The sequence below is a fragment of the Pyricularia pennisetigena genome, chromosome 3, assembly GCF_004337985.1.
Source record: "Pyricularia pennisetigena strain Br36 chromosome 3, whole genome shotgun sequence".
Taxonomy (NCBI): domain Eukaryota; kingdom Fungi; phylum Ascomycota; class Sordariomycetes; order Magnaporthales; family Pyriculariaceae; genus Pyricularia; species Pyricularia pennisetigena.
Window position 1 is genome coordinate 7,054,458 of NC_043742.1, and position 25,103 is coordinate 7,079,560.

Consider the following 25,103-nt stretch of genomic DNA (forward strand, 5'->3'; position numbering starts at 1 on the left):
AGGAGAAGAAAGTTAGGTTTGCGCAAAGGAGCAGAGTAGAAGGCATTACTGAACACTCTGAGTGTTCATCCAAGTAACCCGAGGGTTTACAGTCAAAGACTCTAAAATAAAATGGCAACCAGCCAGGCAGGCTTGCGTGGAAGTCACCTCCAACTAACGGCATCCCCTTGGACTACGGCTCTTGACCAAGCCTCAGATATCGAACATCAATATTATTGGCATATCTTCATCTACCGAAAAATCAAACATAGAAAGCTGAATGTGGCAAGAAAATACAATATGCCAGGGGGGCGATACATAAATATAGTTGTACCTCTGCGACCTATTTCGCCTCCATTCCCAGGCCGTCGAGGTATCACGCCATTATCCAATCAGGCCCTGCTCCTTCTCCGAAGGCAGCACTCCCAGTCCCCTCAACGCCATGGCAGCATCAAATATGCCAAACCCTGATATAGATCACACGTCTTATCGCCTAGTAAGGTGGGTTGGGACCCATAGGAGGGTAGTCCTCTGGCCGGCCGCCGAGAGAGCTGGGGCGACCGCCCGGGCCACCATCACCAAAGTGCTTCTTGCGAAGAGCTGCGAGGCGCTTCTTCTTGGTGATGGTGTTGACATAGGTACCAATGACGAAGGAGACGAGGTTGAAGAAGGGTACCCAGGTCTCTTCGGGCAGGAACTTTTGGGCAAAGGCGAGGCAGATGGGCGACGTAACCCAAGAAACCTTCATAACCCTCCAGAAGCCGACGCGGACCGTGGCACGGACCTGGTGGTAGGTGCGGGCGCCGGCGATGAGAGCCATGGCGGTCAGGTAGACTGAGTTCTGGATCGGGGCGATGATGAGGTTGCTGACGATGATCTGCATGATCTTGGCACGCAGGCTGGTGCGGTTCTTGAAGGCCTTTTGCAGCAGCCAGATGAGGAAGTGACCCATTGGTGCTGAGACCAGAGCACCGTAGGCGGCCATCTTGGGAACGCGGCTGGTGAAGTAGTTGCCGTGCTTGTTCCTGTCCTTGGCGAGAAACGAGGCGATGAGCTCCTGGGCGCCAGATAGCGTGCCGGCCGTCAGCATCTTGGTGCGCAGCGGGTTGTCCTCGAGCTGCTTAATGTAGGCGGCGAGATAGCCCTTGGTGCCAGCCATGCCCTTACCACCCGTCAGCGCGGTGCCGACGGCGGCCGAGATGGGGTGCTTCCCACTGGTTCCGGGGAGGGGAGCATCTCGGGCTTCGGAAAGTTTTGACGACACCTGCTCTGCGACCTTGGCGGCCGTGGAGGTGCCCGTTTCGAACGTGTCTCGCTCAATCTTAAGAGACATGACGCCAGCTTGTCTTGTTATGTAGAGGGGCAGTCGAGTCGCTCAGGCTGGCATGTAAAGTCGTCGGTCGGGTCGGACGGTCGGTCGGTCGGTCGGGTCCGATCGTCTGTGTGTGCAATGACAACACTAGGCAGACATTAACAAGTGGTAAGTATGCTTTCAAAATCAAAAAGTCTAAGCCCTATGGGATTAAGCTAGTCGGTTTGAAAGATGATGCGATGCAATTCGATGCGGTGTGTATAAGTGGAGAGATCGCACTGGCTGCGGTGGCTTCGCAAGGCGAGGCAAAGCTTTTGTTTACCGCCGCACCGCTTTTGTTGTTTTCGTCCCATCTCGCCTTGTTGTTTGCCCCGACAACGCGTACCGCTGGGCACACTGTTGGGATTCAATTCGACTTGACAAGCAAGCTCACCAATTGGCTGCATGCAAACGACGCAATTGAAAACGCGAATACTTACAGTGCTATTTTGAAGTGATTGAATTTGCGATTCCACCCATTCGAGGCTTCAGGCGCAGGTATTTTGGCGGTGTTTTGATTTCATCAAGTGGGATTTGTTAATTATTTTGCACTGCACGTACCGGGGGTTCTGGCTGGGCTTTTGCTTAAAAGACCGGCCAGTTCCCTCGTCAATCCAATGCGGAGGTAGCTTGGCAGGCGCGACCTGGCTGACAACCGCGGCTGCATTGACTTCCATCATTTTGAAGGTGGGGCTCGCTCGGCGGGAGACAGGGGTCTGCTGGTTCAGCCCAAGTTTGGTCACCATGTCGGTGATTGGCTCAATTGCTTCAGAGTTTAATGACTAAACCAGCTGCCATGCACGACAATGGGACGGCGATGGAGAAACAGATACGACGTTCCAACATGCGTTCATAAGCTAGCAACGCATTCAACATCTACCACACATCGTAGTATGCGAGATAAACTCTCCAGCTAGCTAGCTTCTTCATCGCTGCCTACCGCCTATCAAGATGGTTTGGTATTTATGGCTGACAGCCTAACACATTACAGGTCGGCTGGCCTTGTTCGTGCTGCTGGAAATGGTTCCTGGCTGTTCAACTGATTGTTCTAAATATGTCCATCCAACCTAGGCTGATAAAAAAAACAAAAAAATAAAAAAACGTAAGTTATTAGCCAACATGGGAATCATTTCTGTGAAAGCATGTGGCGGCCGACAACTGTCATCATGGAGCGAGGGGGTTAAAGATGGAGAGCGGGACAGGCAATCAAGATAGCCTACTAGGTTGAGGAACGGGTACAACCAATACAGACAATCTCCCTCCTGACGGACAAGTGAGCTCAAGGTCAAACACACAAGGAAAGGTCCAGCTCCTAGTGGATCACGAGTCCTCAGGAATTTGTTTTCTTCGATCGGTCACTCCCAAGAAAACCACCACCGAAGCCTGGCTACAAACGCTATCAACGCACATAGACGCAATAGGGTTGAGAAATATGAGTACAGTCAAGCTTTACCCAGCTCTACGGGTATTTATCAAGTTTTGATTTGCTATATGATATGACCCTCAGCCACTTTGATGAACTTGACTTCCAAGGGAATGGGCATGTATATCAATCACATATCGCTCTGTCATCCAGTTCACATCAAGATCAACTTCTCCTCTATCTCTGACTGGGTATCGCTCAACAGAATCCCCAGACTCGAACTCAACATGTCATTGCATGACTCCATTCACGACGAACAAGGCTTTCAGCTCGATCCGCAAGGCAATGATTTGATCACAAACAGCGACGACACTCTTGTTGATCAAGATGGTACCAATGCCCCCCTACTGCCTACCATGATTACATTCCCATCAGCCGCCAACCGTGATCCCCCACTTGTTTGGCAACAAGGGTCCGGACCCCGATTGAACCATCAGCCTAGACGACAAACCCCTAGAGACTGTACACACTCAACCGTCGTGCGCTTCCATGATGACAACTTTGTCTGCCCAAACTGCCTTTGTGAGCCGATCGAGGGTTATGTCTATCACTGTGTCGAGGATCTTGAGATCAGGTTGAACAACGCAATTCTTGAGAACAACTTTGTCGCTTGGGATGAATTTGGAAAAGGACTCGCCAAGCTTGTCAAGCCACCCACGCGAGGCCCGGACCGAAGAGCAACTGCAGACAGAGAAACCATCCTCGCAGAGATGACGGCAGAGCAGAGGGCCAGTTATACTGAGGAACAAATTGAGAAGCTCGTTGCCCAGCGCAAGCAGGCCCTTGTGGCAGCCAGGGCTTCGGCAGCACAGGGTGGAAATTCTTCAGATAGGCCTTGGGTATTATCACCAAGGCAAGAGTGCGATATGGAGTTCTGTCACGCCTGTCGTCCCTATTTTGCTGAAAGGAGCTACCTGAGTCTGAATGGTATTGTCAATGGAGACGTGCCGGCTACTGCAGCACTGGGGTTTGGCTTTCATGCGTATTCCTCTCGCCCTTTATATAACCCAAAGGTCGCCAGGAATCTTGGTCTTCGACGCCCTCCTGAACCCTTTCCAGCCAGCCATACCCAGTTCAGTCTTATGGACCTAATCGAGTCACATGTGAACCAGCTCAATACATACCCACCACCTCATCAGACCTTTGACTTTCAACACAGCCATGCAATGGGATTCCCTCTCACCCCCTTTGCCAGTGGAAGTTATGAGCCTAAGGCTGGTAGCGGTTTCTTTGGTTGCGAGGTAACCAGGCCGCCATGGACCCCTCCGCCAACTCCGCATTCAGTCGAATCCAACGACCAATATAAATCTATTGGCAGCAGTAACATCATTTCCCACGGCGGCCGAAGGTAAGCCAGCCCAATCTATAGATGTACCTGTCCGTCTCGAGTATTGTCGCAATACTGCTCGGTTACTCTGCTAAGCGGCGTATGCTTTCTCTTCATAGTCCTTTTTCCATCAAGGGCAACTCATTTGTGCGACAGCAACTTTTCCAGACCGTACCAGGTGGCATCGCCCACAGCTCCGCCGATGACCTGAACGAAAAGATACCACGGAGCTTGCCGGCTTGTATTTTCAAACAAGGTCAGCTCAAGTATATGACGGAGGAAGCCTGTGACGTAGGTCTCGGGCTGCCTTTCAACAGAGAGGAATACGACTCTGCCTGCTCAACAATGCTGCCCCCGCCGGATTCCGAGGAAGTATTTGGACTCAGCGACGGTGATGTCAGGCCTGTTAGCACCATGACTGTAAAAGATCATGGCATTGCTCGCGACTTGCGCCCAAAGACGAGGATGGAGTGCATAGAGGAGGAAGAGGGACAATTTGGCGAGAGCCCTCTCCAAGTAATGGATGGAATCGCACTCACAGAGGAGGCGGTACAGGCTGGAACCCCGGACATTGTTATTTGACCAAAGTCCCCCGAGGATCGTTCAGTTAATGTATCGTTATTGTTTGCTGATGAATGGTAACACCTAATAAGTCTGCCAGAGGAAAAAAAAGGGAGGGTATCGTTGAATTACTAAAGCAAGAGGGGGAATCCGTTCGATGTCGGCATTTCATGTGATTAGAGATAGTAAAGTACCCAAAAAGCCACTACTCATGACTTGATTGATACAAAAAAAGAGGATGCAAGATGACGTAAATGACGTGGCTGACAAGTCAGTAGAAGCATCGACTTGTCGAGGATGAGCCTGTTCTGGAGTCATTACAGTCAAGGGGCATGGGGGACCAAGGAGTACGACAACGAGCCAATGCTCTCAATCCAGGTCCATCTGGGTCCAGTTTGGATCGTCCTTTGGCCGCCACGGCTTGATACCGAGCGGGTTCTTCTGCCGGCTTTGCACTGCTCGTGATATTATCTTGCTCGTCTCCCTACTGGTCATAGAGTCCTTGAAGTCTTTGACGTCCTTTACTCCGGATGCCATTGACTGCTGCAGAGCCGGAAAGAGCTCCGCAGCTATTGAGACAAAGTTTGGTCAGTACGATTGACAACGGACCGATTAAAATGACTTGACACTCCAAAACAAAACTCACGATTGGCAATATTTTCCGTGGCAGGGGCAATCATTCGTGGTATTGTAGCTCGAAGGCGACGTAGCTGATGACTCGGCTGGTTAGATTTGAATTCATCCACTTTGTAAGATGTAAATAAATGGTGGGTGGATAAGCATCAGGATGCCGACCATCGAGAGGAGACTCGAAGTATGATGGGTCATGCCCGGATTGGGCATAGAAACTTGGGAGCACCTCTTTTCCACTTGCCTGAAGATGAAGCTCATGCAGGTGCTTGAGGCTCGCCTCATACTTGGTCTCGTCCCACGTGTCGTCGCCGGCGGACACAGGAGCCGCGGTGGGGGCACCATTTGGCCTTGCAAGTTGAGGGTTGGATGCCATGACCTCCAAAGCCACAGCACACAGGCTTGTGTCAATCAAACTAACAGGTACGTATATGAATAGAATTAAAAAAAAAAAAAAAAAAAGGATGGTGTGAAGAAGCCCCTTTGATTGATCCACAACCCCTGGTAGTTGCAAAAAAAGTAACTAGACCAGCAAACTCGCGCCAAAACTCGGTAGTGAAATTCCGACAGGCGTGTCAGGGTTGTACAAAGTACAAACCAAGAGATAAAATGAAATAAAAATAAAAAGATAAAGCAACCAACAAATCAAACTGCCGCCTCGTGCTTGCTGTGGAGAGGCTTGAGCGCCGAATTTTGTAACTACCGGATGAAGGTAGGGGACTGACCAGGACACAGGATTTATTCTTCTGCTGCTTATATTTACGTTTTATTCTGGTCGCGGCTTGTTCGCTGAGTCGATCAGGATTTACCCAGTTTTAAGATGGTGTGCCGCAAAGTAAAGTGCAAAGCAAACCAGGACCAAGTGCTGGCTTGTACTCAGTTTACCCGGGCAACTACAGTTTGGCAGTTCGACTAACCAAAGAGGTGGTGGATTTTGTTGGTTGACAAAGTTCCCTGTTAAGTTAGGGTGAAGAGAGAATGAGTAAGAGGCATGGCGCAGCCAACAGAAACAAAGCAAAGTAAAAATAAAAATAAAAAGAGAACAAGCCACAGGCTTTTCATGTGTGCATTGTAGTTGGCACTTGAACTGTACCTGAGACCGCAAATCCAGGCAGTGGAGGCAAGGCAAGCAGGCTTGGCTAGGATGTCACGCTAAACAATGGATCTGTGCTGTAATCCCTGTCCCAGGCCCGCGTCCACCATGCTCACAAAGAAGAAGTTGGTCCCTGTCTACGCGCACCAAGCGTTGGGCCCCGCTATAATGAAAAGTCAACCAGTCAACCAATGAGTTGCGTCCGACAACCTGCTGCCCGCCACGGTTTAAGGTGGGAAGGAACATTGCAAGGCATGCAGCGTGCTGCAGCAGCACCCAGCAGCAAGCAAGCAGCCGCAGAAACAAAAACACCCGTTTAAAAAAAAATAAAAAATTCAAATCTGGGAGGTTTTCTGTTCTTACACCCTTCAACCCGTTAAAACTCTTTCCGTCGCCGATCCCGTGTAATTCTCTTTCATTCACCGTGTCCCGACCGAACTGCAAAATCGGGTCCTTGGCTTCTTGTTCCTGATCAATTCCATCGGCAAATTCTTGTTATCGCCCTGGACAAGTCAAGAAATACGAGGCCAATCAGTCTGGCGGTTGTGGGCGACCAAACAAAAAAAAAATATCCACTGTCCTGCCAGTCCTGACAAGTTCCATACTCGATAACCTGCCAGGTTACTGAATCTAAAACCCGTCACTCATTATACCACCCCATTTACACAAACAAGCAATCAAGAAGTTCGTCAAATCAATCTGCCATTTTTGGTGTGTTTGAAACCTCTTGAGTCGTAGCGCGTCCACCAACCGCGATTTGTTCTTGGGTTTAGTCGCTCTTTCCTGTACCTTAACCGATTTACCTGGTACCTGAGGTACCTTTTGGGGCCCAGCTTCGCCAGACCAAGTCTTGTCCGCACTGTCCACTCGCGAGCTGCTTGGTCTACCATTTACCACCATCAACAACCCGCCCACCATTTTGGCCTGGTTGCCATTTACCCTTTCATCAAACACCCCTAAGCTTCCTCAGCAGCAGCAACTTCGTCGAGAAGTTGCTGTCGCTGTGGCCAACATCGCCACAACGGATCGAGTACTTTATTACCAGCAGGCGGCGCCTCCGTCACCAGCTCCATCGACCTCAGGCCATATCCCAGCCCAGCAACAGCTGGCACCCCAGGCCTCGATGAACGACCCAAACATGTCGGCCGTGCCTCCTCCAATGGTGGCGCCAATGGTCTCGAGTGCGGCTTCACAACAGCCCGTTTCGAGCTGGAGCACTCCAGCACAACCGAACCAGGCGCCCTCACAACAAGGTCCCCCTCAACATGCGGCACACAACCCGCCGCCTCCCCCGCCGCCGGCAACCACTCCCGTCGCGAAGACGCGGGGCCCGAACGCGACTCCCTCCACTGCTAGATCCATTGCCCAGTCGCCCGCTCCAACCCTTCAGCCACCACCCGAGGGAATCTACAGGTCCTTTGAAGACCTGCTCTCAGCCGTCCAACAATTCTCCAAAGAGCAGGGCTACGGCGTAGTCAAGCTACGCGCCTCCAACTATCGCGACGGAAAGCCTACCCGCTACGACCTGGTCTGCGATCGTGGAGGTGTTAAATATTCTAGTACCGCCAAGAAACGGAATCCCTCGACGCGTAAAGTTGATTGTCCGTGGCGCGCCAAGGCTGTCTGCGAGGTGCAGCTAAGCAACCAGTGGCGGTTTGCCGTGCAGGAAGCGCGGCACAATCACGAGCCTCGAATGCCCGCCGTTCTACCTGGTCAAGAAAACACGCCAATTGCACAGACTCTGCGCACCTTGGCCAACAAGATCGACCGTCTCAGCCATGACGTCTCTCAGGGTTTCGGGAGCATCCAGTCTAGGATGGACAACCTTGAGAAGCGTATGGAGAATCTCGAGCAGAACCAGGCCAATCGAAACATGATGAGCGCCATGGGTAACCCGCCTCTGGACAGTCGTCTTACCGGCATGGACACGAGTCGAATGAACAACATGGATGCCCGTGTGGGTGCTTTGGAGAGAGCCAACATGATGGATCGTACAAATGGTATGGACCATATGGGTGGCATGGACGACGTCGAGGCCAGGCTCTTGTCAACCTCGGTCATGTAGGCAAACAACCAGGACGACAAGCCGCTCTGATTGTCCAGCACGGGCCAGTGACGAGATAATACGCCTTCACACTGATCCCCGCAGTCACGACCGGTCTCGTCGAACGGGATGAGCAAACGGGCAATCATGATGAGCTTGTTTCCCATCAGCCAATCTCATCATCTGAGGGAACAGCCCCGGGCGAGCCCGAAGAGTTTTCAGCAGAGTTGTGGACATGGGAAAACTTCTCGCTCACCCTCAATCGCGCTCCTTGGACACCAAGAAGAAAAACAACGGCCACTTCTATTGGCCCACGACCAAAACACGAACACAAATGGACACGACGGTGGCATGAATAACTTATTTTCAATGGGTAGTTTGTATTGGTACTTGGCAATCAGCAGTGTAGACTGCTTCTGCCCCTGTTTTATGGGATCGGGTTACACTGACGGCGTTAATGGGTCGGATTTCTTTCCAACAAAAACAAACAAGATCATCTTGTTCTTTATGGCCCATCGGTTTATGGGCATCGGTTTTTCGTTTCTCATTCTTCTCGAATTCTTCCCGGGAAGCAGTTACAGCCCGGACGGTATGGCATATCTCATGTCATCTATAGCTCTTCAAACTTGCCTACACCCGGAATATTTGGCGGTTGTGATGGAATTCTGGGGTATTTCTTTGATGCCCAGGCGGTCGACTATGTAGAAAGCACAGTGTCAAGTTGATATTGAGGCTTGGTGGAAGTGGAGGAGAAGGGGTTTGACAGATTTAGATTCGCATGCTTTCGGGACGCTTCTGCAATTAACAGACGCGTATATTGCACCACCACCACCACCACCACCCGCAACAGGTACAATGTATATGATGATGGCTGCTTGCCAACAATCCGAACAAATCCGGCAACATTTGTGCCGAGCCATAAGAGCCGATACGTACCCACGTTATACTAGCATTCTCAGTGAACTGATGTGTCATAGACAATTTATGCACGACGTCCAGCTCAAGTGAAGCTACAGCAAATCCATTCGCGTATGAAATGCCTTGCATGTAATGTCACCTGACTAACGGGATGCCACTAAGCTCAAGCCGAATTGCGGCGGGGTTCCATGGAGGAACTTATTTACTGCTTGCCATTGGTCCACAGCTCATTCGGTAGCTTAGGTAATCGCTCCAAAGCGAATTGCCCCACAATTGGGCCCTACAGCGCACACTTGCGAGAAAAGTTGCAGTTGTATCTCCAAATCATCTCAGCCAAAAAAAGTCGGTCGACAATCCAGAAACAACACCCGCCGTTGTGACGACAAAATCCGCCAAAATGCCCAACAACCGCGTTACCTACCGCCGCCGCAACCCGTGAGTCTTTTTTCTACACCGAATCACACGATCGAGCGAAATGTGCTCTGGACCGCAAGGCGCCGCTGCCCCACGGATGCTCTCCTAGAAACAGGGCCCGATTCGAGGATTGGGGAGCCTCCAGGAGGGCAGTATGGCGATCTTGCGGACGACAGAGCTCATGGTGGAAGGCCGATTTTTCTTCTTGGGTTGAATAAAGGCAGGGTTGCTGACGGAGGAATCATGATTGCAGCTACAACACGTCGTCCAACCGGACACGTCTTATCAAGACCCCCGGCGGCGACCTCCGTGTCCTTCACATCAAGAAGCGTGGCACTGCTCCCAAGTGCGGTGACTGTGGCGTCAAGCTCCCGGGTGTAAGTACAACATGAACCACGACCGATTTCCGGAAGCGAACGCTAGGAGCGATTGTCGAGTGAGGAAGGCTGTTAGCAGGAGGAACTCGGAACCTGGCCATGGAAAGAGGAAGTGCTTTCAATATCGAGATGTGGATGGTCCTCCATTGGAATTGTCGCTCGCCTTTCGAGGCAGCTCTGCAATAAAGATTCAGCATGAACGATGGCAAAATAGGCATGGAGGCTGACGGGAACCGGGGCCGGGCCGATTCATTGGCGACAATCCGAGACGGCGATTCGATGTCGACTACAAGTTGCTGACATTTGCGTTTGCCATTTACACAGGTCCCTGCTCTGAGGCCCCGCGAGTACGCCCAGATCTCCAAGCCCAAGAAGACTGTCCAGCGCGCGTACGGTGGCTCAAGATGCGGTAACTGCGTCCGTGACAGGGTCGTCCGTGCTTTCTTGATCGAGGAGCAGAAGATTGTCAAGAAGGTGCTCAAGGAGCAGACCCAGGGCGAGAAGAAGAAATAGACGGATTGCCATGTCTTGTGACGAACGACGACTTTTTTCTACGGCTCCGGATTGGTTTGGTCTTTCGGCGTGCTTCCTCTTTTTTTTTTTATTTTCTCTCACAGCAAAGAGAGTGAGGAAAACGGATGGGAACGGATCTCTTTATCGGAACTCGGCTACTGCAACATTGTTTTGGTGTTCACGTCTTTTTGGGGGAAATGCAAAACAAAAAAAGGCGTTCTTGTCTGCATGATAGAGAAGACCAAAATCATCACAGCCGTGCAACCCCTCACAACAAGGCCAATATGCAGGCCGAACGTCCATAATGTCGAGTTTCGACAGCGTCCGGCTTCTGAGAGAGCTGGAGATTTGTGAACAATTGAGGGCTTCGCGACACATTGGTGTCTTGATGTTTCTACCGGAAACGAAATAAGAATGAAGTCCGAAAATGATTGAACAACCGTGAGCGCCAACATGATTTGAGCTGGAAATCGAACGTATACCGGACTGCATTGCATGTATAAGCGTCGCCTCCAGCTCGAGTTCTACATTTCCCATTCAATCCACGCATGGAACTCGATAAAATGTATGGCGGTACCTAAGTACTGAAGTCCCACTGTTGTGGCTGTTGTGGGTCTTATCGATTCGAGATTCTTTCCAAATGCTAGGCATTCCGCATTATCACGTTCTGACGTGATGGACAACTGAACCTCCCCAAGCCTACAAGCCTGAAGTAATTAGTTCCCTTGCCTTGCTTGCCAACTACATCAACTTACCTGGTAGGCGGGTTCAGAGCTTTCCGTGTACCAAATATACCCTAATAACTGCAGGCCATGAGCCGGTGCTTTTGATTGGAAACCCGACCCGACCTGTTTAAATCTGCCTAGGCATATCAGCGAGGCACAGCGACCACTGCGCAACACCGTCCACGCGAAGGGGATAAAACTTAGATTGCCAAAATGTGCCAAACCCTCCGCAACACTGCCAGGCGCCTTGCGCCGGTGCGATCATGGCAACATCTATCACGCGCCTTGAGCACGTCTACACCACAAGCGTCGATATCCACAAGCATCCCCCAAAGGACATTGCGAACAGCGAGATGGACACAGGACCTGAGCACGCCTAGCAGGATACCAAGCACACATCCCTCAGCAGGGCAAGCGTCGAGAATGCTACACACGACGGCACCAAGACCCGCGCGCGTGTCGCAGCAGCATCAGCGAGGAGCACAACCGCCAGAAGAACGTGAGGCGGGCACCGGGGGCACCGACATGGGCAGCCTCGACGTGCTGGCCGACGCGCCGGAGCCCGAGTTTTCCATCTCGGCGTGTCTGGCCGACGGCTTCCGGCTCGCCAACGGCACCACGGTACGCGACTCGGGGCTCCTGCTGGTCGACGGCGAGGCCTTTTCCTGGCGGCCGTGGGGCGACCAGGCGCCGTCGTCGCCGAACCTGAAGCTCGTCAACGCCAAGGGTCAGTGGGAGCTTCCCAACCCCGAGGAGGCGCTGGCGGTGCTGGGTCTCGTCTGGCCGAGGCCCGACCTGCTACTGCTGGGCCTGGGTGCCGAGATGCGGCCGCTTTGTCCCGCGACGAGGAAGTTTATCACCGCGCTGGGCATCAGGGTCGAGGTGCTGGACACGAGGAACGCCGCTGCGCAGTTCAACCTGCTGGCTACTGAGAGGGGCACCAGGGATGTTGCTGCCGCGCTCATCCCGGCTGGGTTTGGGCGTGGTGTCTGAAATGTATCAGAAACATAAAAAGAAAGAGGGTGGGTAGTGGTGTGGTGTGGTGAGAGGAGGCCACGATGTAGAACGGCGCAGTGTTAACAGAGAGGAGAATTAAGGACTGCATTGTACAATATAATTGTCTGTACTGATGGCAACGCATGAAGCTGCGCGCAATATAATGACTCAAAGTACCGATCGCGCCCCGATGGATTACAGCTTACGAATGACGGCCTCTCACATGATGTGCGCTTTAGACATACCTGAGCTACATGAGATACTTTTAGGGTCCGGTAAATGTCGCACGTACTGGAGGCCCTGGTCACGGATGACAAGCGTTTGAATCCCATCAAGACGTCAAACCCTCTATTTCCTAGCAATGTATTCCCTACGCTCCATCCAATGCAAAAATGGGTATATAACAAGTACCTTACTTGGATTGATATTTCCGCCAGTCAACAGGCCGAATGCTGAGAGAAAAAAAAAAAAGAAAAAAAAAAAAAAAAAAAGGCCGGTAAAATCTCCAGTTGAGCGAGGGCACTGCAACGCCGCGCAAACAGTTACTGGCTGGGCGCCATTCCCAGCTTCTGTTTTCCTTTAGAATTCAGTGACGAGTAGCGCACAAAAAGCTGATCGAGAAAATGTTGGTGGCGAATTCCCTTAGGCCTCGCACGAGCAAATTCGTCAATGGCGGCCTGCACGCCAAAGCCGGCGCGTTCGATAAGATAGCATACAATGAAGAATCCTGTCCGGTTCTGTTTCGAGAAAAAAAAAAGGGGGGGTGTCAGCAAAGAAAGGTATACACAGATGTCCGGATCCAGCAGCACTTACGAAACCATAATGGCAGTGTACAGCAACCGCAGCCTTCAGATCTTCTTGGAACTTCTCCCGTTGCTCCGCTCGAACCTTGTCGACCAGAGCAACAAAGGCCTCGACCTCTTCAGGGGTAGGTGGTATTTTGGACACAGACGGAAACTTGTGGTATCGGATGCCGCCAGCCTCGAGCCCCGCCGGATCATAAACAGGGGTGTCGTGTGATATGTCTATGATGTCCTTGATACAGTGACCCCAATTTTCAACGAAAGCCTTCGGGGAGTGAGTCTCATCGACCTCGCGCAGAGTCTTCATAGCCCTGAAAATCCCCGCTATCGGCTCAGAGACAGGCTCTACGTTTTTCCACTTGGCCAAGTTCTTGACATCCCACTTTCCCTCCTTGGAAAGGTACTGTAGCTGCCAGCCGAGTGAGAGGCGACCGCTGACGTTCGTGCTTAGGAAGTCCGACACCAGGCCAGCCAGGACGCGCGCCGTTGACGGTTCATAGAGAAGGGCGTGTGTCGCCGGCGGCGGCAAGATAACGAGTTCCACAGACCTTCTGGGCCGCAAAGGCGACGTTGGTATTTCGGTGGATCCTTCACGCGGTGTCGAGGGGTCCTCCTGAGGATCATCCAGACTGACTCTATGTCGAGTTCGCTGAAAGTCTTCGTCGGTAAGATCTTCGATACGAGATTTATTCCGGGAATCATGGCGCTCTATGGGAATCTGCAAAGGAGCAGCACTGTCCACAATAACGGGTCCATCTCGAGATGATGCCGCCGAATCTACATCCTCCAAAAGCCAGTCACGGATCCTCTCGGCATCGCTTGGCTTTGTGATATGATCGTCACGTCCTGCTATCAAGTAGACGGGTATTTTGAGCCCTTTCCAGACCTCTCGACCGGCAAAACCACCATGGGTGTCCCCATTGTGGTATGTAGGAAGGAAGCCATATGCCATGCGTCGCCACACCGGTGTTCTGCTTTGGCAATTAAAACGATACTGCAGTTTCTTGGCCTCCTTGCTGGCATCGGCGCCGACAAATCGAGAGACACTAGCACTTTCCAAGCCTCCTCTTCGGTCCCAAGCTCGGTACAGATCCAAAACGGGTGTGGGGATCGAAAGAAATTTACGAGCCAGACCGGCCTGCTTCGCCGGCGGCGGCTCCGAGGGCGGGCATATGGCAACAAGCCCAACAACATGTCTGGATATGGACATCGGCTTGGGAACCGACTTGCTAGCCAGGCGCGCAGCAAGAGCAGTGCCCATGCTATGCCCAATCAAGACCACATCTTGATCGGTTGACTTGTCGCGGTAGTCATTGATAACAGTGTCGAGCAGTTCGAGCAGCGCCTCAGTCTTGTAGGCATCCCAGTCTTTGGGCGCATATTCAGAGAGGCCACAGCCGGGCAAGTCGATTGCCAAGCATGACGAGATGTGGATCAAGCTAGTCAGGAGTGAGGTAAACTGGGCAGCGCTTCCGCCCAGACCATGAATGAAGACGAGGAGAGGTATGGGAGAAGGTGTGGACGGTAGCTCGTCTGCTTTGGGATGGCGTCGGTAGAAAATGCGGACACCGGGGTACATAAAACGCGAGGTCCGGTATGACTTGATCTCGGAATGTTTTTGGAGAAGCGGCGGATCGGTGCTTTCAGGGTCTGTATCTGGAAAGAGATTGTCTGATATGATATCTCGGCATCAGCAGCATATTCATGTGGCTTGCTTGGCTTGAATAGACCTAGAACTAGTACAACTACAAGACAGCGGGCGGGACTACTATAAGCTTACCGTCGCCGGCATGTTGCGACGAGCCGGCAGTTGTTGATCGCCGCTTGTATATTAACAAGGGCGCCGACGCGGCCACAGTTAATAGCAGCGCCGGAATAATGTAGCGCGCATGTGCGGCGATATTGGTGCGGCCAAGCACTTGTGCTAGACGCTCTTGGATGGCACCCGACATGGTCTAAATCGCAGGCGCGTCTCCATGACCGGGTTGCATCACACATAAACAGGCAGGCGCATACAAAAGCAGTCGAGGCTGTTTTATTGTCCCGGTGCCAGCATATTGGGTGAGTCGGTAGGTTGGTAAAGAGCGAGGTAAGCGATATATCCGATAAGAAAGAAAAGAAAAGAAAAGAAAAAAATGCTTGTCGAGTCAAAATGGAAGCTAGACTAGACTAGGTGTAATAAAAAAAAAAAAAAAAAAAAAAAAAAAAAAAGACTTGAGCTATCACCTCAAGCAAAGTATCAACCAGAGTGATTGGTTGGTTGAATGAGTGAGTGATTGATTGTTAGATGGAATAGCAAAATGACTGACTGACTAGCTCTGAAGAGGAGCCGAACCTGACCTGGGATCAAAAACTCTAAAGCTGCGACCCCGGTGCCACCAAATTTACCACCCCTGCTATAAAGCAACCTAAGTGCCCTGCCTGCTCCACAAAAATGCCGATGGGGGTCTGGGTATCTGCATCTGCTGCCTGTGCCTGCCTGACATCATCACCCTCAGGCTCCGCGCCCTTGCCGAAACGTTTCTGCTCCTGATCGCTGATGCGTGCGCCAAAGCACTGCCGTAGTTGCTAGTGGAGAGACTGGCCCCGCCTACCCGCCCATAAGCTGGGTGTGAGCTGGCATCCAATGAAACCCGTGACGTTGGAATCCAAGCACGAGCACGAGGAGTCGATCGTCGGACTTTATCTATGCAATTCCTTGATCTTTTCTCCTCTTCTTTCTTCAGAGCATTGATTTTTCTTTGATTAGAGATCCTCAGTCGGGAAAGCGCCCATAAATCCAGATCTGGACGCGTGAGAAATTCCATGGGGAAGTTCGTCTAGATTTTGTCTGTAAAAGTTGCACGTCTGTCATTCGAAACTTTACTTACTCAAACATGGTGAGTCTGAACGGACGTTTTAGAATAGCTTCCTACTGCATGTACTGTACCTACCTGCACGCGCATGTTACTACCCCCCCAATTGCAGCTCTCTGTCCCCCAATAAAACTCAGAACCCATCATCTAATCTCGACCGGGCCGTAAACCTGCCTGCCCTGCCTACCTAGCCAAACGTCACAACTCCGCTTCTTGCGGACTCGGACCGACCCAATGATGCAGCCGTCAACCGCAGCTCGCGCTCCGACCAGTCGCCGTCCAGCACCCATGGCAGCTTCTGGCAGACGCGCCTCAGGGAGGTGATTCTGTTCGTCTGGGCCTTTGTCGCTACTGCCGCCGTCATCGTCCTTGCTGCTTGGTCTCAACACCGCAGCCAGACGGACGATTCGCACTCTCCGGCCAACGCAAAGCGCAACCTTATCTTTATGGTCTCGGATGGCATGGGCCCAGCCTCGCTGTCCTTGACGCGCAGCTTTCGTCAGCATGTCAATGGCCTTCCCATTGACGATGTTTTGACCCTTGACCGTCACTTTTGGGGATCCAGCCGCACTCGCTCCAGCAACAGTCTCGTCACCGACTCGGCAGCCGGCGCCACTGCCTTTTCCTGCGGTCTCAAGAGCTACAACGGCGCCATCTCGACTTTGCCCGACCACAGCCCATGTGGCACGGTTCTTGAGGCTGCCAAGCGGGCAGGGTACACCACTGGATTGGTTGTGACCACCGACATCACTGATGCGACGCCTGCCTGCTTCGCTTCACATGTCGACTACCGTTCACAGAACGACGAGATCGCTGCTCAGGAGGTTGGCGAGGGCCCGCTAGGCCGCGTCGTCGACTTGATGTTTGGTGGTGGCCGCTGCCACTTCCTGCCCAACACCACCCAGGGCAGCTGCCGTGCTGACGATGTTGACATCACCAAGATCGCCCGCGAAAAGCATGGCTGGAACTACGTCGACAGCCGCAGCGGGTTCGACGCGCTTAGGGAGGGCCACAACGTCGAACTCCCTACTCTTGGCCTCTTCGCCCCTACCGATATTCCTTTCGAGATCGATCGCCGGAACCAGTCTGATATCTACCCTAGCCTGAGCGAAATGGCCAAGACGGCGCTGCGCGCCCTGGAGAAGGCTACAGCTGATACAGACAAGGGCTTCTTCCTCATGATCGAGGGCAGCAGGATTGATCATGCTGGACACATCAACGACCCGGCCGCTCAGGTCCGCGAGGTGATTGAGTACGACAACGCCTTCAAGGCCGTGCTCGACTTTCTGGAGCGCAGCGATGATGACGGCGTCCTGGTAGCCACTAGCGACCACGAGACAGGTGGGCTCTCTGTTGCCCTGCAGGAGCCTGGCCACAGTGCCGTCTACAACTGGTACCCAGAGGCTCTGAAGCGGGCCAGTGCCTCTTGTGAAAGGCTGACGCAGAGGCTCGCCGCTCACATTTCGTCCAACCCCGATGCTACAGCCTCTGCGGATGGCCGCAGCAAGCTGCGTAACTGGATCAACGAAACGCTGGTCTATGAAGGCCTCGGCATCACCAATGCCAATGACTTGGAGCTGGATGCCTTGGTTTCGCAGCCGGAGAACTCACTGGTCATCTTTGCCGAGATGATCAGCCTCCGGGCTCACGTCGGCTGGTCGACCCACGGGCACTCGGCCGTCGATGTCAACGTATACAGCTCGGGCGGCCCGGCTGCCGAGAAGATCCGAGGCAACGTGGAGAATACTGATATCGGCAAGTTTCTGGCCGACTATCTCAACCTCGCCGATGGCGTCAAGGCGATAACCAAGGAGTTGAATGCCCACAGGTCATCAAAGAGTATCAAAGCGGTGCCCGACATGGTTGGCCAGGAGGAGCTCCTAGGATACCAAGCAAAGGGTCTGCCTGAGAATTGGGGTTCTCTCGAAGGAGCACAGCTCCACTTGTAGCTGATCTGATCTCACCTAGTTGTCATAATTTCCGGGCTTCTTCGTTGAAGAACTTGGGCACAATGGACAGCATCTGGGGGCGAGAGGTTGGCCGACAGATATGATTTTGCAAATCTCGTCTTGCTTTTCGTAGACACATATAGAATGTATTTTGGCTCTTTTACCCCATATTATGGATTACCATGACATCAACTCGCATCTTTGCAAAGTGCCGCCGCCCTTTTCTCATGACCGTGTTTATGTTTCGAGTAGAAACACCGAATCTTTTGGAATTGCTATCTGCGGATAGACGCGGAGTTTTATAAACGTATATACAAAGAATATATGATAGTCGTCAACACAACAGTAAATGCTTTGAGATTTCTCGGCCAGATAGTTGGCAGACTCTTACATATTCTATACACGAATTTTTAGAACAAACACTATTTAGAAATACATCCCAACCCGAGAAGGTGGGTAGATAAAGCTGACAAAGGTGAACAGTGAGAGAATTTTGGACTGGTCAGTCAGAAAAGTCGCTCTCGTGCAGTTCGTCCTCGTCTTGTATGTATGTGAGGCTCAGCTCGCCATTCACCCTCTCCTTGATAAGATGCTGAAGAGAGGTCTCCTGCGCCTTTGTGAACTTGGTGCTCCCGAAGCCGATCTGACTGGCAATGATCAAGCTGAAACCGTAGTGCGGCCCCTTGGATATGGCCGCTGGGCCGTTGGCTGACGCCGATTCTGCAGGCTCGCCCTTTGCGGCAAGACCGTCGATGAATGAATAAAGTCTGTCGAAGGAGAAGGAGGATGTGCCGTTGACGGTGACGTACTTGAGACGCTCGAACCCCGTCAACGCGTCCAGTGTGCTGTCCTGATGCTCGCCGTCAAACTGCAGTATTTCAAGCCTTGGCAGGGCCAGGCAAAGCTGGCGAAGGTCGAGTGCTGTGAATTGTGAGTTGACGGCGTAGAGGGCGACAAGGTTCCGGCACCCGGAGACGGCTCGCACGAGGGCCTCGCTGGGGCCGAACGAGTCCTCATAATTCTCTATGAAAAGCTCCTCCAGAGTCTCCTGGTGGCTTAGACTGGGGTAGAATTCGCTGTCCTGCCGAGTGAGTTCGGAAATGTCGACGCGGAGGCTGCGCAGGCGCAGGTTTTCAGATGGCAGTACCTTGGCCAACAGAGAGGGACTGTCGGGCAGTGCGTACATCTCGAGGCTGGTGAGACTCTGGCTGTTGCGGAGCCATTCGGCCACTTGGAGGTATGATTCTTTGTGGTCGTCCTTCCAAGGATAAGAAATCGCCCGCGACTCGTATTCTAGCCTCAAGGTCTCAATAGATGTGCACTCGCAAAGGGATGAGAGCGCGGGGACTGCTGCTTGGGATATGGAAGCCAACATGATCTTTCTGAGACTTTTGGAATGAAAGGCCAGAGCGGCGAACGTCTGCTGACCAAAGTTATTGTACGAGATGACCTCAAAGTGCTCCAAGGTCTGCGGGGCCAGACTCAGAAGAAAGGCGGCCATGTCCCCGTCGGCATTCTCCCCAGGGCCAGTCAGGCAACGCAGCTTAGCAAAGGACGGACAGTCACGGCGGATGGCGGAAGCCACATCTGCGTTGAGCGAGTCGACCTCGCGGAGGGTCAGGGATCTCAATGTGGACAGCCTAGACGTCCAGGTGGTCAGGACATCGGTGGGTATGCGGTGGCTCTCGAGCTTTGCCAGGGTGACGACCTTGTCATTGCGGTCAGCCGCATCTTTGACGAAGGAAGTGATGGCGTCGCCGACCTTGAGTGCGATGGCGTCGTAGGCCAACGGGACTCTACCGAGCTTCCTCTGGGCGGCGCGCGTCATGTTGACGTTGTTGACAATCTCGAACTCGGCCATGTCGCCCCTGAACAGATCCTCGCGGACGGCAGGGTTTCGCGCAATGTCCTGGAGCGTCAACTGCAGGTCGCCAAGCTGAAGCTTGCGGATCCATAGAGCATAGGGGAATGCAGTCTTGCCAATGCTGGACAGGATCAGGGAGCGCCATAGGTTTGCCCATCTGACCTGCCCCGTTATTGACGCGTCCAAATTAACCAGAGCTTTATGGTGAACACTTCCAAAAAAAAACAAAACAAAAGATGGATGAAGGTTTAGGATGTTAGTGAATTTTGGTCGGTCTTCTTGAATGTCCCCGAGAGACTCGATTGGTACTCACCTGTACAGAGGAGGAAGCGCAACCTTGGCCATTGCGCGATCAACAAGTGCGCAACTGAACAGTGAGTTGAAGTCTGGCGGCGCGTCTCTGACCAGCTCCTGGCAGACAAGCCACCATATCTCAAGAGGCAGGGGAGATGATGTCATTTTGTCTATAAAATATTTGAATTGTGTAGTGTTTATTGGATTCTAGATTGGAAGGCCAACAAAGTAAAATGGGACTGTGCCTTTTATCGGTAGGTTTTGGAGGTTTAAAAAAAAAAAAAAAACATTTGAGTGACAAACGCGACATTGTTCTTGTCGATGGCACCAACGACGTAAACGGCAAGACACAGTTATCCAATGATTGACAAGACAAATAACATGGGGTAAGTAGCGCTTTGCTCGATATACTGTATAAATTACTATCGACGTAAGCACCGTAGGGCGGGGGTCGAGTTGGAGAATCCCTGCAGGCTCTAACAATGTGCACCCCCAAGCCAATGTACCTCCTGCGTGGAGGCAATGGAAAGGTACATTCATGTACGTACCCACTCGCTTTGACACCACCACCATGCACAAGTGTGCTTCCCCCACCTGGCTGGGTGGTATCCCCATCTTGGAACAATAACTACAATAGTTAGTGACTACGCCAACCAGAGGTACCTCTTCGCCCCTCACAACACAACAAGCGTCACTCCTTTCACAGAAATTCTCAGAAAGCGCACCTTCGACATGGGTAGCATCTCCATCAGAAAACACATTCGCTGGCCCCCAGCACCAGCAGCAGAGCCCACATCCACGATTGTCCTCACCTCACCAGGTCGACGGTTCGTGGATCTGCGCGTGCTGCTACCGCTCCATTCCGACGAGGATGGGAGCGTTAACCAGCTCCCCATCTCCAGAGTCGACTGGGCCATCGCCGGGACCTCGGAGTCGTGGATCCGTAAAGGCGTGGACGGCGAGGACATTTCGCACTCTAGATGGACGCACTGGATCGACTCGCGCACGCCACTCGATCCCGAGGCCTCGGTCGCCGACGAGGGCGACATGTTTCCGCAGCCCGACGGGACGACCTTGGAAAAGGGCCGCATGTGGAACCCGGACGTGGGCGTCGAGGCCGACTATGAGGAACTTTGGGATGATGGGGAACCTATCCCCGGGGCCCTCGGTGAAGACGGACAGGCCAGGCCGTTGGCTGGCGGCGCTGCCCGGTGCATCATGATTCAAATGGAAGATAAGAGTCTTCGAGCTCGTGGCAGCGTTGTGCTTCTCGGGCAGTATTGTCAGGGTCTTATCAGGGTCGGGGACGAGATTGCTGCCCAAAGATGGGAATGGCGACATGGCCGCGGATGGGAAATGACTATAAAGATTGGGGAACTACCTCTGCCTTGCCTCGAAATCATCCGCCAGGAAACGGACATAGAGGCCGATCAAGAACTCAAGTACGGGCAGCAGTCATGGAAAGTGCAAGAATCCGTGCCGTGACCCATTTTCCGGCTCCGTTCCACTGATCAAAATCTAGACTCAAGTCTACAAGTCAAGCCGGTCCAACCTCAACCGTTACACTCTCGGTCGTCAATGGCACCTGCCAACCCCCGCGAACCTGTGCAAACCCAGAGGTCTTGACACTGAACGATGATGACCCCGATGGAGATTCGACCCAAACAATAGCGCTTGGGGCTCTGGGTACCCAGTCGAGTTGAGCTACCGTCAATGAAACACTCTGACTACCCGTAGCATAGCTGAAGTCTTGGATGATCCCCGCATCTACAGATATCAATAGGTTCAAAGGTCCAATGAAAACCTTGCGACGCACAGCATCATTAGTTCTCACCTTTGTTCCCTCCAGCACACCGCCGAAAGCAACAAGGCCAAGCTCTGGGTCTTCCACTAGATAGGTGCCCGAACCGAGGGCTAGACCCAGGAAGCCAGAGCCATAGTCACCGCTGATACCGTCCCATTTGAGTGTGTCCGGCCACGAATGAAACGACGCCGCCGCGAAGCCGTCTTGGTTGATGTTGGAAAGGGGCCCAGTCGTGCCTCCGTAGCCGGTGCGTAGTAAGTATGTGTCGTTCGGGTTCGAGCGGAAGGCAGACAGAAGAACAAGAGCGTTCAAACCACTGCCATAGTGGTGTATCTGGCGTTCTATCCTGCGCAGTTTACCACCGTATCTGCCGGATAGAAGTAGGGAATTAAATAAGCACGTTTGTCCTGATGGAGATGGGATGTTAGTTCTTTAGTGAAATCAACTTACATGTTATCCCAGTATCTGCGAGAGTTGCCATTGTAGCCCCAATGCGGTATGTTATGCGTATAACCCAGCACACTGTCGAGAGCCTTTGCTACGGTATTGGAGAAGCCGAATTCCTTGGCCCAATAGTAGACACCCTAAGAGTTGAGAGACCCGTTAGACAAAGCGTATCAATCAAAATTCCAAGAGTCGATCCTGACTCTCAATGATGCCATGTATACCTCTTGTCCGGTGGAGTCCCAAGCCATCTCTGAGCCAAAAGGAACTTGTAAAGTATCCCAGTGTGCAGCTCGCTGCTTCATCGCTGCAGATAAAGCGTCTGCCTTGTCTGCTTGTCCCTCGCGTCCAAGATCGGTCAGGATCTCTCCAAAGACAGTTTCTCCCATGAGACCAACATCACTATAAAAGACATCGTTCTTCATTATCCTGATCGTTGTTTGGTAAGCCTGGTCCAAATACCAGTCCCAAGCATGCGCCTTGGTAAGGTCGGGATAACCACGAGCAACGCGGTACAAGGACCAGTATGCAGCAGCGACGTGAACATAGTTGTAGCCTCGCCCAATGTCATCAGCCCCGGCCTTGTTCCAGCTAGTCCATGATGTCCAATCCAGACTGGGGCTGTATGTGTAGCCCGGCACCAACGCGGGCTCATAAAAGAATATGCTCTTCTTGACTCCATAGTCACTTCTTTGAATGGATTTCCATAGGACACCATCCACAAACGCTTCGAGCTTGGCCACCTCTTCTGCGTTCGGCTGTATGCTTTGTTTCATAAATGCAGACAGATACGAGCCGGCGCCAGCTTCATCACTGAGGCCAGCTACCCACGCGCGTGAGTCCTGTTCCACTATCGACCTTGCCTCGTAGTCAAAAGTCATAACGGAGGGCGCTCTGCCAAAAGGATCGGATTTGTCCGTGTAGTATTGTTCCGTGGTGAGAAAACGCCCGAGATCTGCAACGGCCTGGGTGGATTCCTTGGTGACGTAGTAGTGAACAGTCTGGATCCTCCCATCGGCGTATCGCACGTCTAAGCGCACCCGGCCCCAGGCAGTTCTTGATGGGGTTATGGTGTATTTTCTCGGCGAGTCTTGGACTGCCTGAAGCATACCGGCTGGATCAGAAGTAATGGACGTCACCTCGACCTTGGAGTCTAAAAACAGTTTCGCAGGCTCTCCTGAAGACACGATGAAGCCAGGAACGCCCACAGCAATCGGGATTCCGTTCGCCCTTACGGCAGCATCAATTCCCCTGACGCCTTCCTTGGCAACAGAGAAGCGCAGGCCAAACTGCACAGTTTCTCCTGGGTCAATGCTCCGGGAAGATGCAGGGTTCCAAGGCTTTGTGTTGCGCCACTCGTTCTCCGCCCATGCTCTGGAGAGCGTCTGCCATTCATAAAACCCCTCAAACGTCTGGCTTCCATACCAAGTGCCTTCATAACCACCTTCCTGCAGGTTGCGATATGCCTCCATTGGAGTGGAACCCAGAGCAGTGACTACGAGTGCCGCTCCGCTACCGCTCACCGGGCCAACCCTAATCTGGCCAGCGTCCATGCCAATATAGGGGTCCGAGAGTGAGCATAGGCGCTGCATATCGACGGCATGGCGATCGGTGAATATACTATTGAATTCTGCAGGGAAGCCCAAGCTTCCCAGCTCGATCCTGGAAGATCCCGCATTCTCGATAATGAAACGAAGGCCGAGATCACCGTCCACTTCTATCCACTGTCTGGTGATATTCAAGGGACTGTTGGGTAGGGTCGGGGCGAGATTGGACGAGGCGAGCGTGTTCTGTAATGGTGGTGACTCTACACTGGCAACAGGATGGCGCTGGGCTGCCGAATCCCCATCTATCCAGGCCGTCTCGCCCTCAACTCGATAGCGGAAGGTAACATCACCCCAATGGTATTGTCCATTCCTGGCTCTTCTTCCGATATAGTCGAATGGCAGAAAGTCAAAGATGTCGCCGTTCGGCTTGAGAGAAGCAAGAACCTGAGAATCACGAACGATTTTGGCATTGAAGTTGGTGGTGTTGAGAGTTATGAAGCCGTTGCCAAGTCCCAAGGTGTCATTTGTCTGTGCGAATACTGCCAGCGGCAGCAGGCCGAGGAAGACTATGGAAGGCTTCATGGGAACCATTGTAAACACAAGAGGAGCAACAGGTGGGCAGAGAAATCCTCCAGGCCCAAGGACGGCCACGAGGACAGGCCTGCGTGGGAGGCGCCATCTTATGGATATCAGCGTGTCGAGAGACTGTCACTTTGTAGCAATATTCTTCTCCGTATTATGGCCCAGCCGGGAAGGTGCCAGACTGCGGTCCGCATAATACCTTGTCTTTATTTGTCTTGTCCTACGTACTTGCGTAGCAGTCGCAGGACCATCCAAAGGATCAACCAGATTCAATCGGTACATATACCAGGCGTCGTTGTGTGCAAGTGTGATGAGCGGGCGGGGTAGTTGGTGTACATTGGGTGGTGCATACCACATAGCCTCGTAGCATCGGCTCGGCTCACATGAAACTCCACTCTTCCAATCTCAAATGAGCCGACCCTATGATTGGAGCGCAAGCAGTCAATGCTACCAAAGGACCACTTGGCCTAGGTAGTGATGAATCGAAATCAAGTCGAGAAAGCGGCACGAGTGGATGGAAGAATGTACAAGCTGTTGATGAGCGAAAGAGACGAGATCAATCTCAAAAAGGGACGATACGGCATTTGTCCAGGTTCGCATACTAATCAAT

The 25,103-nt window shown here is 52.5% G+C and overlaps 11 protein-coding genes across 11 annotated transcripts; 6 read left to right on the forward strand and 5 right to left on the reverse strand.

The window, feature by feature from the left end:
• Positions 1-472: 472 nt before the first annotated feature.
• Positions 473-1,312, reverse strand: PpBr36_03673 (uncharacterized protein; the record flags this gene model as incomplete). The annotated part of the gene is made up of 1 exon (XM_029890843.1): positions 473-1,312. The coding sequence occupies one exon, from the start codon at positions 1,310-1,312 to the stop codon at positions 473-475; it is 840 nt and encodes a 279-aa protein (XP_029753369.1).
• A 1,668-nt stretch (positions 1,313-2,980) lies between these two features.
• On the forward strand, positions 2,981-4,662 carry PpBr36_03674 (uncharacterized protein; the record flags this gene model as incomplete). The annotated part of the gene is made up of 2 exons (XM_029890844.1): positions 2,981-4,101; positions 4,200-4,662. The coding sequence occupies 2 exons, from the start codon at positions 2,981-2,983 to the stop codon at positions 4,660-4,662; spliced, it is 1,584 nt and encodes a 527-aa protein (XP_029753370.1).
• Positions 4,663-5,010: 348 nt separating this feature from the next.
• PpBr36_03675 (uncharacterized protein) lies at positions 5,011-5,647 on the reverse strand (the record flags this gene model as incomplete). Its single annotated transcript, XM_029890845.1, has 3 exons — positions 5,011-5,210; positions 5,288-5,363; positions 5,501-5,647. 3 exons carry the CDS (start codon positions 5,645-5,647, stop codon positions 5,011-5,013), a joined length of 423 nt encoding a protein of 140 aa, XP_029753371.1.
• Positions 5,648-6,430: 783 nt separating this feature from the next.
• Positions 6,431-8,429, forward strand: PpBr36_03676 (uncharacterized protein; the record flags this gene model as incomplete). Its single annotated transcript, XM_029890846.1, has 2 exons — positions 6,431-6,539; positions 7,198-8,429. 2 exons carry the CDS (start codon positions 6,431-6,433, stop codon positions 8,427-8,429), a joined length of 1,341 nt encoding a protein of 446 aa, XP_029753372.1.
• Positions 8,430-9,723: 1,294 nt separating this feature from the next.
• Positions 9,724-10,630, forward strand: PpBr36_03677 (uncharacterized protein; the record flags this gene model as incomplete). The annotated part of the gene is made up of 3 exons (XM_029890847.1): positions 9,724-9,761; positions 9,994-10,117; positions 10,442-10,630. The coding sequence occupies 3 exons, from the start codon at positions 9,724-9,726 to the stop codon at positions 10,628-10,630; spliced, it is 351 nt and encodes a 116-aa protein (XP_029753373.1).
• A 938-nt stretch (positions 10,631-11,568) lies between these two features.
• Positions 11,569-12,348, forward strand: PpBr36_03678 (uncharacterized protein; the record flags this gene model as incomplete). The annotated part of the gene is made up of 1 exon (XM_029890848.1): positions 11,569-12,348. One exon carries the CDS (start codon positions 11,569-11,571, stop codon positions 12,346-12,348), a length of 780 nt encoding a protein of 259 aa, XP_029753374.1.
• A 545-nt stretch (positions 12,349-12,893) lies between these two features.
• Positions 12,894-15,106, reverse strand: PpBr36_03679 (uncharacterized protein; the record flags this gene model as incomplete). Its single annotated transcript, XM_029890849.1, has 3 exons — positions 12,894-13,088; positions 13,165-14,825; positions 14,935-15,106. 3 exons carry the CDS (start codon positions 15,104-15,106, stop codon positions 12,894-12,896), a joined length of 2,028 nt encoding a protein of 675 aa, XP_029753375.1.
• A 924-nt stretch (positions 15,107-16,030) lies between these two features.
• PpBr36_03680 (uncharacterized protein) lies at positions 16,031-17,958 on the forward strand (the record flags this gene model as incomplete). Its single annotated transcript, XM_029890850.1, has 2 exons — positions 16,031-16,033; positions 16,201-17,958. The coding sequence occupies 2 exons, from the start codon at positions 16,031-16,033 to the stop codon at positions 17,956-17,958; spliced, it is 1,761 nt and encodes a 586-aa protein (XP_029754452.1).
• Positions 17,959-18,460: 502 nt separating this feature from the next.
• On the reverse strand, positions 18,461-20,281 carry PpBr36_03681 (uncharacterized protein; the record flags this gene model as incomplete). The annotated part of the gene is made up of 2 exons (XM_029890851.1): positions 18,461-20,033; positions 20,136-20,281. 2 exons carry the CDS (start codon positions 20,279-20,281, stop codon positions 18,461-18,463), a joined length of 1,719 nt encoding a protein of 572 aa, XP_029754451.1.
• A 567-nt stretch (positions 20,282-20,848) lies between these two features.
• PpBr36_03682 (uncharacterized protein) lies at positions 20,849-21,601 on the forward strand (the record flags this gene model as incomplete). The annotated part of the gene is made up of 1 exon (XM_029890852.1): positions 20,849-21,601. One exon carries the CDS (start codon positions 20,849-20,851, stop codon positions 21,599-21,601), a length of 753 nt encoding a protein of 250 aa, XP_029754454.1.
• A 52-nt stretch (positions 21,602-21,653) lies between these two features.
• PpBr36_03683 (uncharacterized protein) lies at positions 21,654-24,502 on the reverse strand (the record flags this gene model as incomplete). The annotated part of the gene is made up of 3 exons (XM_029890853.1): positions 21,654-22,287; positions 22,371-22,504; positions 22,589-24,502. The coding sequence occupies 3 exons, from the start codon at positions 24,500-24,502 to the stop codon at positions 21,654-21,656; spliced, it is 2,682 nt and encodes an 893-aa protein (XP_029754453.1).
• Positions 24,503-25,103: the final 601 nt, after the last annotated feature.